The following is an 11,606-nucleotide window of genomic DNA, read 5'->3' as shown; positions in this document are numbered from 1 at the left end:
TCCTTCTCAGCCTCTGTTCCGCAGTCGCTGCATGTCTGTCTGGAGCGTGTCCCAGACAAGGCCCCTCCAGGTGTCGACAGGGGAATCTGAAATGGTTGTGACGTGAAAACAAGGTGGGACAGCCCAGCATGGGTCACAAGCTGCCAGCCAAGAAAAGGGGATTGGAGTGTCCCTTTGACCCTGGGCCGTGTCTCGTGGCAGGGTGTCATAGCCCGGGTCTGTCTGATTTGGAGTGGGGAGGGCTGTGTGGAGGCTCTGTCACCGCAGCATGGAGTCCTCCGAAGCCCCTTCGGTTCGCATGAACGTCTGTGAATGACGCTCCCAGGCAGCGCAGTTTGGTGTGCATTCCGAGTCAGGGTTCACACTCAGCAGGACGAAGGTCAGCCGCAGTGACAGCTCGGGGTGGGGAACCCTTATTTTCATTTCCTACTCGGTGATGTTGAAGCTTCCTTGATGTTAGGATGTCAGAGTTTTAAAATTTGGTCAACAGTCTAATACTAAAATAGAGGCTACTGTAAAGATCAACGGTTGCTTTGTGCGAGGTCAGAGGTCAGGGCTTTTTCCAATGGACGTGTTTCTGAAACTTAGGGAGAAGATGAGAAGAGCCCCAGACCCTACACCTCTTGGCCTTTTTGGTCAGTCTTACCTTTATGCAAATCCAAGAAGAGACGAGTGTTTGTTTCAGGTCCAGGCTGGTAGATTGGGGTCTGGCCCTCCTGTGCGTGGGTGATAGCAGTCGTTCAAAGATTGACGCCAGGTCAGCACTGTGACTCCGTCAGCGAATAAAGAAGTTCATCACCAGACAGTCAAGAAACAAACTCGGCCCTCAACACATCCTCCCAGTCAAAAAAGACTGGCTAGTGTCCAAAGGGTCCAGGAGAGATTGTCACCTTTAGCCAGGGGCAGGCACAAGAAAATGTGGGAGAAACTCTTTTTCTTCCATCCCCTGCCCAGTGGGAGCAGGGCCTTGGGAAGCATCTGTGGAGCTGGTGTGTCCTTCATTGCTCACGGTGGCCCTGCCGCACGGGGTTTGCATTGCTCGCCTGTGCTCTGCTGGTGGCCAGGGTGGGTCCCGGGCACTCTCCCCTGCCCTCCTGGACGGATGTTCAACACACAGCTTTGTGGTCCCAGGTTCCATGTCTGCATTGCTGAGTCATTTCCTATGAATATGCATTGCTCTCCCACCTTTGCAAAACGCTCCCTTAACCCCTCATTATTGCCATCCAGCCACCAAACCATTTGTCTCTTCCCTTAGTTTCCTCCTCCTCTCCCTTTCTAGAACCCACTTCCAATCGGTCTTTTGCCTCCACGTTGCCAAATCAGTGGTGGTTCCTTCTGAGTTCTCCGATCTTCGCTGCTGCCTCCTCTTCCTGAACTAAATGTAGGAGGACCCGCACGCTGGTGCCAGGGCTCCTCTGACCGCTTGTCTGGCTGACTCTTGCTCCCTCCTAAGTGCCACCTCCTCCCGGGTGTCTGAGGCACTGCAAGCAGGGCTGGATCCCGCCCCGCTCCTCCCTCCACCCCATCTCAGCAAATGGAATCTTGGAGTCCTTCCTGACTCCTTGTTCTCGTGTTCGCGCCAGCCCCCAGTGCAACCATCACTGTCTTCAAAGTACAGTGCAGCCTCCCACCTCCACCAGCCGCCTCACCTCTGCTGGGCTCCCTGCCTCCCTCGGCCCCTGTAGCCCTTCCCCCACAGAGGCCAGAGTGACTTCTTGAGGCCTAAATCAAGTCGATTCTTGAAACCCTTCAGGGACTCCCACCACACTTGCCATGACCACAAGGCCCTAGGAGATGGGGCCCGTGCAGGCCCCTGTGACCTCAGCTGCCCCGCTCTGCCTTGCTCACTGCAGTCCAGCCACTGCCGGCACGCCGTTCCTCCAAAGGGCCTAGGCCGCGCCCACCTCAGCCTTGGCAGGCGTCAGAAGTGTCAGAGCCAGGGTTCACACCCCTCAGGCCCAAACTTAACCACATCACGGCTCCTGCATCATGCCGAGCACTGCCCCAACACGTTTAATTCCTACTAACCCTTTGAAGTGGGTAGGATACTACCCCCCTTTCGCCGAGGTAAGGGGCACGCTCCCTCCAGAGCTCCAGCGCTCACCCTCTTGCCTCCCCACTGGGGCATCTTGTTTCTGAAAGGCCAGGGGCTTATGGAGCCGCTGCCTCCCAGCCTGCAGCCAGTGCTAAGAGACGATGGGTGCTAAGGGACGACAAGTGGCCCTCTCTGGGAACTGCTGCACAGACAACCATCGCATGTGACAGGCATTGCCTGTCTCCTGCCTGGAGCTGGAACTGCTCCAGGAGTAGCCTCTTGGCTCTGCCTAGGGAAGGGTTTGTCACCACCACTCAACAGTCCTAGGTGTTCATGTCCTAGGGGTGGGCTTAGGATGGAGGTGTTTATGTCAGGCAGACCAATTTCTCTGAGCCAAAAGAAACGTCTGGACTGCACTGACCTCAGATGTCCTCAGGCAGCATAGCCCCGTCTCAGAGGGCTGCCCAAAGCTGGTTGGTCGGTGGGGGGAAGGCGGGGAGGAGGAAGAGGAGAATGGACAGGGGCAGAGGGGAGCAGGAGAGGTGGGAGGGACAAGTCACAGATAAAGTCTTGCCTAGTCCCACACCCTGCTCCAAACTCTCCAAGAGCTGGTCAGTCACACTTGGAACGCAAATTTACAACACGTCCTCATGGTGCCTCTAGGCCATGCTCGGCAGACCGGGGCAAAGGTGGGGTCAGTGGGGAGACTGATGTGTGCCCCAGCCACGGACAAAGGTCCATAGGCAGTGGCTCACGTGCTCCAAGGAAGGAACGTGGAGCTTCAGGGCTGAAGCGGCTGCAGGGCCAAGGCCAGTGCAGTGACCAGGGCAAATGGCCAATGCGACTGGGAGCCAAGCCCCCAGACACCAGGGCCAACAGCCGGCTCTGGAGCTGCCCCACCCTGCCCCGCTCCTGAAGAGCTGCCGGGCTCAGGGCAAGCTGTGGACACAGCGCGATGGAGGGAGACAGCAGGTTCTTGGGCTTTCTGGTTTTGCTTCTCTCTCATGGAAGCTTGGGGTCACCTCGCACAACCAGGGCAGGAGCAGTTGTCCTGGTTGGACCCACATCTGGACAGAGCTGCCTGAAGTCCCCTGTGGGTCACTCACCCACCCTGGGCAGTGCTCACAGGCTCCGTCTAGCCTGGAGAGCTTTGAATGGACCCAACCAGCACCCAGCTGCCCAGTACCAGGGCCGGGGCCCGCCGGGGAGGGCTTCGCTCGAACACTCTGCGGCCATTGCCCGACCTCCAGCTGCAACCAAGGCCGAGCAGGCTGCTCCTTGGCACCCAGCAGTGCGGGCAAGAAATCCAGCCACGTGCCCACTGGCCCCAGAGCTAGACCGAGCCTGCAGTGGAGCCACAGCACTCTGTACACCGAGGTGGCCTCTGGGGCCTGCAGGGATGGCTCGGGACAATCATAGCCAAAGTGCTCGTCCCTCCAGCAGTTCATGTGGCTTCCCTCGATCCTGCAAGGAACAAGAGAGGTTGCCACACCACAGAGGGGTCAAATTCAATGCCCTCCATGGCCTGGGCCTGGGTGTGGCCACCCCAGGCGGCACCACACCTGCCACGTGTCTTAGAATCAGAATGGTGGAGTCTACAGTCAGAGCGGGCCTCTGATGGCAGGCCACAGCTCAGGGGACTGGAGGGAGGGGGTGCAAGTCCTCCTCTGGTCCCCTCCTCCTCAGAGGAGTAGTGGACGTACGCCCCAGCTGCGCTGAGTGGAGTAATACTATCATTTTTCACAAGTCTATGATGTGACTCTACTGTTGCCCCAGTTTACAGATGGTGCAACTGAGGCTCCAGGAACTTAAACATCTCACCCAATAACCAACAGCAGGGTTCAGTCTGGGTTCAGTCTGACCTCTCCTGTGTCTAGAGCAAGAGTCAAATTCCAGCACATCTGCTGACCACAGACATCCCTTGCCCTCTCTGGGCCTCAGTTTCCCCAAATTATAAAATGAGAACATACAAAAGCATCATACCTCATAGGATTATTCTGAGGATTAAATTACTTAGTATCCACACCCTGAGCTTTCCCCAGTCCCATCTCCAGCAGTCCCTTCCTCCTTGGGTACCAGAAGTCCCAAACCTGGGAGTTGTTCCTGCCTCTGTCCTCACATTCACACCCAATTCACCAGCACATCCTATCAAACTCTACCCTCAAAAGACAGCTGGAATCCACTATCTTCTCACCACCCGCTGGCACCACCTGGTTTCCTCTGGGGCTCCTGCCCTGCCCACCACAGCAGCCACAGGGAACCTGCTAAGACCTAAGTCGGGTCATACCTCTCCCCTGTTCTAAATCCCTCTACGGCTCCCATGTCCCTCAAAAGAGGCATGGCCCACCAATCCCTACTCCATCTGTCCACAATCTCTCTATCCTCGTCCCTCCCTTTCTCTCCCTCCACTCCAGCCTCGCAGGCCGCCTCACTCTTTCTTGCACCCCAGGCACCTGCCCACCTGCAGCACACACCCTGACTGTTCGTTCTGCCTGAAATACCCACCAGATCTCACACAGCTGCCTCCCTCACCTCCTCTCCTGACCACTGACTGTAAATCGCAGGCCAGTCCCACCCCTACTCCTGCTGCCCCTCGCCTGGCTCCACCTCTCTGTTCTCACCAGCCTCATGCCTGGTTCAGCCCAGAGCCGCCTCCCCGCTGGACTGCGGGCCCTGAGAGGCAGCTCTGTTTCATTCCCTGCCTTTTGCTCTTGGTTTCCAGAGCCAAGAGACTCGGCACACAGTAGGTGCTGTGCAAGGGTCAGCCATTATTATTACTAGTTAGGGGCCTTCCTCAGTCTGTGATGGAGGGCAGAGCAGGACCTGCACCACCTGGGTGTCCAGGGCATTGGGGTGAGAGCCCCCTTTTGAATGGTCTTGAGGACTCAGTGAGACAAGGAGGTCTAGCACACAGTAGGTACTCAACAAATGCCCCGATCCTGGAATGAGGGTATTTTCATAATAATTATGTCCACACCCCAGCTCCATCAGCTGCTCTCCTGACTGAGCCCTAGTTTGGGCATCACGGCGTCCCTCCTGGAGGTGACTCACCAGTTCCTTCAGGTCAAGGGCACAGGGCAGGTCCAGCACACAGTAGGAGCTTTATTAAAGCTCTGAGCGTTGGCTATTCTTGGCAGTTCTTCCTCTCCAGCTGGCCTCGCCTGGCCAGCAAGGCTGCTGCCCAGCCAGCCAGGCCTGGCGTCGCCCACCCAGGAGCAGCAGGGGGCAGGATTTCCCGCGGATCCTGGCCAGGTCCCTCCTCTATAGTTGGAAAGGAAACCAGCGGGGGTTAACCCTCCAGAGCCAGGCCGCTCCAGGCTGCCTCTTGTCCCCCTCTCCGCTTTATTCTGCGCCCACCTGGGCAGCCAGAGAGATGGTCGGAGACTGGCGGGTCCCCAGCCTGCTGGGTAGCGGCGGCGGCGTCAGACACGTGGGCCTCAGCCGCCTGCCTACCCCTCTGCGCCTCAGTGTCCTCACCGGAGAAACGGGTTCCCCTAACTCGGGGTTAAAAATGAGTCCTCAGTGAGGAGCCGGACGCCGAGTGGGAAAACGGGGCCAGCCTCCCCCTCCCGCGGCCGACCCTGCGGGTAGGAAGCTCACCATCGAGGCGGGGCGGCCTCAGCTATCCGGCCTGGGGAGGTCTGCTCGGGCGGAGGTGACTCTGCAGCCCCCGGCCCCTATCGCTTCCTGAGTGGGTCCTGGGAACCGCCGGGCCGTGCGGCCCGCCTAGGGAAGCCACTGCGGGGCAGTTAAAAGCTCCAAACCTCTCCCCAGGAGACCAAGGAGGGTGGAAGGGGTCGTGGGAACCAGCTTGGGTGGGATGGCCGCCTGGGCTCGGAGGGTCGCCTGGCGGACCCCTCGGCTCAGACCGGACTCTCGGCCCGCCCCGCTCAGGAGGCTCCGGCTCCAGCTCCTCCCCCGCCCGCCCTGCCCGGCCCGGAACTGCGCGGCCCCTTTAAGAGCGCGGCCGCCCGCCCCCTCCAGGCCGGATCCGAATTCCAGGGAGGCGGGGCGGCGGCGGCGGGCGCGGAGGCCGCGGGCACCGGGATCCGCGCTGCTCGGGCGGCGCCTCCCTGCGGCGGCCCGGCCTGGCTCCGGCCCCCGCCAGGGCGATGCTCCCCGAGGCCGCGGGATGAGCCAGGTGAGCGTGGGGACCCCTAGCACCCCCTGCCCGGCGCGCACTGATGGGACCTGGCGGCTACGGTTGTGGCCTGTGTTCCTCGGGCTGTGTGACCTTGGACGGCCCCGCACCCTCTCTGGGCTGAAGGCAAAGGACAGCAGGGGCTGGCGGAGGCCGTTCTGAGTCCCGGCCTGGGGCTCTAGGGAGGCTTCTCGGAGGAGGCGGGGCCTGGCCCCGGCCCACGGGCTGCCGGATCGCGCTGGGGATCAGCAACGCGGCCCGGCTTCGGCAGCCACTGCTCTGCGACCTTGAGTGAGCTCTTACCCTCTCCGAGCCTCAGTTGCCTCATCTGTAAAATGGAGACAGTATCACTGCGTGCTCAGCCCTGGCCACGGTCACTGAGGTTACGGTTACTATTACTGCTATGGTGTTGTTATAATGACACAGTCCTTCGTGAACTGGGGGCTGACGGAGGACCCGGGACCTTCCCGGAGGAGGGAGGAGGTGGGGTCGGCACCAGCCCTGAGCAGTGGAGCCAACCCCTCCCTGAGGTCTGATCGGGTTCCTCTCCTGTTCTCTGTGAGCACCCGGCCGTGGGCTTCATCTTCTAGGGCTCAGCTCTTCACCTATCACACCGGGCAACAAGGACAGGGGACCCCCCTGCCTGGTCTCCCATTACCCCCCTAAAAGAGCCAAACACCAAACCCTTATGGACACTAAGTCATTTCCAAAAATTATCCCATTAGATCCTACGAGGAAGGTGATATTGTACCCATTTCGCAGACGAGGAAACTGAGGTGCAGTTCTTCATAGCTGGCACGTGAACCCAGGCATTTGGCCTGAAATGACGGGCGGGTGCAGGTGGTCAGCGGCTGAGTCTGTCCTGAGTGCTTGCTGGGTCCTCACCCCAGTCTGACCTGTGTCCCTGCCCACAGTGACTCGGCTGGCCCGGGCATGGCGGACCCAGTGGCGGGCATCGCGGGCTCGGCAGCCAAGAGCGTGCGGCCGTTCCGCTCCAGTGAGGCCTATGTGGAGGCCATGAAGGAGGACCTGGCCGAGTGGCTCAATGCCCTGTACGGCCTGGGTCTGCCCAGTGGTGGCGATGGCTTCCTGACGGGGCTGGCCACGGGCACCACCCTGTGCCAGCATGCCAACGCTGTCACAGAGGCCGCCCGCGCTTTGGCCGCTGCCCGCCCGGCCCGTGGCGTGGCCTTCCAGGCGCACAGCGTGGCGCCCGGCTCCTTCATGGCCCGCGACAACGTGGCCACCTTCATCGGCTGGTGCCGCACGGAGCTGGGCGTGCCCGAAGTGCTCATGTTCGAGACCGAGGACCTGGTGCTGCGCAAGAACGAGAAGAGTGTGGTCCTGTGCCTGCTGGAGGTGGCGCGGCGCGGGGCCCGCCTCGGCCTGCTCGCCCCGCGCCTCGTGCAGTTCGAACAGGAGATCGAGCGGGAGCTGCGCGCTGCACCCCTGGCCCCCAACGTCCCCGCTGCTGAGGACCCCACCGAAAGCACCGCTGTCCCCGGGGCTCCCCACCGCGGGCCCCGCATGACGCCCAGCGACCTGCGCAACCTCGACGAGCTGGTGAGTTCTCTGCTGAGCACTGTGTGCCAGGCTCCAGACATGGAGCCAGGCCTGCAACTGGTCCTTGAACCTCTCAGGGCCCACCCTGCTATCTGCAGGACAGCCGGCCCCACGAAAAGGGTGCATATGTTGAGCACCAAGTGTATACCTGACCCCAAGGAGATGAGCAGGCCCAGAGAGGGAGAGGTGCCGGTTGAGGTCACACGGCCCAGCTGGGCCTGGGATACAATCCGGGCTTCCATGGAATGATCTCCTGCCTTCCTTTGGGCGCTAACCGTGCTCTAGATAAGTGCTGTGTATGCCTTCCTCCAGGGGCCGCAGGATTTGAGCACCTCCTGTATGCCCTCCCTGCGCTCCACTGCTAGACAGTTGCAGCCACAACATCATGGAGCGTGAGGTTGAGTGGGTGCCTGAGACTCTTGGCCCTGGGCAAGGTGCCTGGTACAGAGCAGGCGCTCAGTGAATGCCTAGGAAGCTCCCAGGGGCTCTGCAGGCCCCTCCCACTCCCCAGGGCCCTTATCACTTATCTGGGAAGCCGAGCCCGGAGCTGCTGCTGCTGTGGGAGCTGCAGGATTAGTTCTGCTCTGAGCATAGATGTGCGGGACCCTGACCCCGGCTCCCTCCTCCTCCTAGGACCTAGGTGTCCCTGACACCCCCATGGCTGGGCCAAGAGTTTCCTTCTTATCAGGAGGTCAGGACTATGATGTGCCCGTCCTGGAGGCGGGTAGCCGCCTGGCCGTGGGCAGAGGCTCCACCCCTCCCCACCCCTGTCCTGGGCTGGAGTCGTGCAAGGCCCCACCTGCTCATTTCCTCTGGTTCTGCTGTGGGTGCTGAGGCGGGCAGGGCCGCCCACATAGCCAGCCTGGCAGCTCCCAGCCTGGGGGGGCATGTGGGCAGACGTGTGCTTGCTGGGCGGGTGGCCTGTGTGTGCATGTTGGTGTGTGTGTGCCCCTCGTGTCTGTGGCACCCCCACCTCAGTGTGGTGTGGGCCCCCAACACTCGTGTCCTATGACCTGCCTCCTCCCAGGACCTGGCCTCCCTGTGGGCCTGAGCCTTCATGTCTGTGAAGGGGGTGAAGGGGGAGTGAGGACAGGCTCCAGGGCTCCTCCTTGGCACAGACCCTGGCCTGACCACAGCTCCGCCATCTTATCCTGCTCAGTTCCCTGACCCCTGCTAGCCAAAGAGAAAGGAGAGCTGGTAAAGGTCAAGTGTAGAGGCTGCACCCACGTCTGGGGCAACACAGTCCATGTCCCCGTTCCCCAGAGGTCTTACTTCCTCCTGACCCTGAGCTGCTGACATCAGGCCCCAGAAGGAGGGATTTGACCCCTGACCCCCAGCCTCTCCTCTCTGGCCTCAGGTGAGGGAGATCTTAGGCCGATGCACCTGCCCAGATCAGTTTCCCATGATCAAGGTTTCCGAGGGGAAGTACCGCGTGGGAGACTCCAGCTTGCTCATCTTTGTGCGGGTAAGAGCGAGGGGCTGCCTCGGCAGGTGGCAGCCTAGGGGGTGGGCTGCCAGGCCCAGGGGAAGGCCGTGACCTGCGCACGCCGGCTCCCACAGGTGCTGAGGAGCCACGTGATGGTGCGTGTGGGTGGCGGCTGGGACACGCTGGAGCACTACCTGGACAAGCACGACCCTTGCCGCTGTTCCTCAGGTCAGTGCCAACCGGACGTGGGCGGGTGGGTGAGAGGGTGGGGGTCTCATCTCTGTGGTCCCACCCCTCACAGGCCACCCATCTTCTCTTCCCGCAGGCCACCGTCCACCCCAGCTGAGGGCCCGCACCTTCTCCCCACAGAGGGTGTCGCCCACACCCAGCCCCCGTGCTGGTAGCCCAGCCCCTGGGGGTGAGAGCCGGGGCTCCCGGCCCGAGGTGACACCCATTAGCTTACGCAGCTCAAAGGACGGGCTTGAGACCCCGCTCAGGTGAGAGGCAGGAGGACATGGAGTGGGGGTGGGGGGGTGTCCGCCCTGGCCCGGATGACAAAGGAGCCTGTGCTCCAGAGTGACTCACACCCTGGGAAAAGTTCCCGTGGGTGGGGGCGGGCATGGCTTCCCATCTCCATGGCAACCCAACCAAACGAACAACACAGCTGGGGCGGGCTCTGGGGGCTGGGTGGCGGCCAGTCCAACCCTGCTTCCCTCTGGCCTGCCCAGGAAACGGGAGGCCTGGGGAGCAGGAGCTGAGGGCCCGGAGGCCTTACCTCTTCCGCTGCCTTGGGGTGGGGGGGAGGCTGGCTGCAGGAAGCTGCCGCAGTGTCTCTTACTTCTCCTTGGAAGTCCCCAGGACAGACAGAAGCCCTTGACAGCCCCCACCAACACCCCACCACTACCACAGGTGTCTTCCCAGCCCCCCCAACCACAGATCTGCTGGTTCGTTCCTCCCCCTGCCCTTTCTGCACAAGTCCTCTCTCCAAGGTGCCCCATCCCTCTCTCTTGTTCCCCTGCCCCAGGGCCCGGGACCAGCTGCCCCCCCATCCCCGCTCCCGCCGCTACTCCGGGGACAGCGACTCCTCAGCCTCCTCAGCCCAGAGTGGCCCTCTTGGTGCCCGCAGTGACGACTCAGGCACTGGCCCCAGGAGGGAGCGGCCCAGCCGGCGGTTGACCACAGGCACCCCAGCCTCCCCGAGACGGCCCCCTGCCCCGCGCAGCCAGTCCCGAGACGGGCTGGATCGGGGGCGGCCCCGTGGGGCGTCGGGAGGCAGGGGATCCCAGCTGTCGGCCCCCAGCCCTGCCCGGCGGGCCCGGAGCCAGAGCCGTGAGGAGCAGGCTGTGCTGCTCGTGCGTAGGGACCGAGATGGGCAGCACTCGTGGGTGCCACGGGGCAGAGGCAGTCCCCAGACCCCCCGTGCGCGCAGCCCTGCAGCCCCCCGGCCTCCCCGGGTCTCCAGCCCCAGTCCAGAGTTGGGCACCACACCGGCCAGTGTCTTCCGCACACCCCTGCAGCTTGACCCGCAGCAGGAGCAGCAGCTGTTCCGGCGCCTGGAAGAGGAGTTCCTGGCCAATGCCCGAGCCCTTCAGGCTGCTGCTGGCGGGACCCCCACTGGACCAGCCCCTGACCCAGCTCGGGCCCCAGACCCTCCAGCTCCTGACTCGGCCTACTGTTCCTCCAGCTCTTCCTCTTCGTCCCTCAGCGTCCTGGGTGGCAAGTGTGGCCAACCCGGAGACTCTGGCCGGATGGCCAACGGGCTGCCTGGGCCCCGAGGCCCAGCCCTGTCCAGCTCTTCTGATGAAGGCAGCCCCTGCCCTGGTGTAGGGGGCCCACCAGATGCACCTGGGAGGCCCCTGGCTGGCCCGGAAGTGCCGAGGACCTGGGCACGGGGCCGGATGGATACACAGCCAGACCGAAAACCCTCACGCATTCCCACACCCCAGGGCCCCCGCCGCCCATCTGGACCCACGGAGCCCAGGGCCTGGCATGCCCTGCACTCGGTCAGCCCAAGAGCTGAGCCAGATTCCTGGATGTGATGGACCAGCCCAGCTGTCCCCAGGTCCCCATTCCTTCTCCTTTTCCTTTGTGGCCTTAACCCCACTGCATCAGGGAGCCCCCCCTGCCTCTCGGGTACCACACCTCATGGGACCAGACCCCTTGGGACCACATGGCACAATGGGACCTCTGTTGTACATTCCGGTTGGGGGATGAGCATTGCTATTTAATTACTAATATTATTGAATGCCTTAGAGGAGGCCGGGCCAGCCCAGTGAGGACCCCTTCCGAGGTCCTGTGGCCCTGCAGAACCTGACAGTAAAGTATTGTTTCAGCTACTTGTGTCTGCTTCTTGGGGACTCAGCCTTGGGGCCATCACATCGTTCTGGGGCCCTCATTACAAGTTGGGATTTTGGAGTTAAGTGACAGGGGGTAATGCCTGG

At 62.1% G+C, this 11,606-nt stretch overlaps 1 protein-coding gene across 1 annotated transcript; it reads left to right on the top strand.

Moving 5' to 3' along the window:
- The first annotated feature begins 6,028 nt into the window (after positions 1-6,028).
- On the top strand, positions 6,029-11,501 carry GAS2L1 (growth arrest specific 2 like 1). Its single transcript, XM_070628629.1, has 6 exons — positions 6,029-6,176; positions 7,091-7,739; positions 9,097-9,204; positions 9,300-9,393; positions 9,491-9,662; positions 10,190-11,501. Exons 2-6 carry the CDS (start codon positions 7,110-7,112, stop codon positions 11,202-11,204), a joined length of 2,019 nt encoding a protein of 672 aa, XP_070484730.1. The 5' UTR covers positions 6,029-6,176; positions 7,091-7,109; the 3' UTR covers positions 11,205-11,501.
- The last annotated feature ends 105 nt before the right edge of the window (positions 11,502-11,606 follow it).

Source organism: Equus przewalskii, chromosome 7 (genome assembly GCF_037783145.1).
Source record: "Equus przewalskii isolate Varuska chromosome 7, EquPr2, whole genome shotgun sequence".
Classification (NCBI taxonomy): Eukaryota; Metazoa; Chordata; class Mammalia; order Perissodactyla; family Equidae; genus Equus; species Equus przewalskii.
Note: the sequence above shows the minus strand (reverse complement) of the source record. Positions and strands in the feature narration are given on the sequence as shown.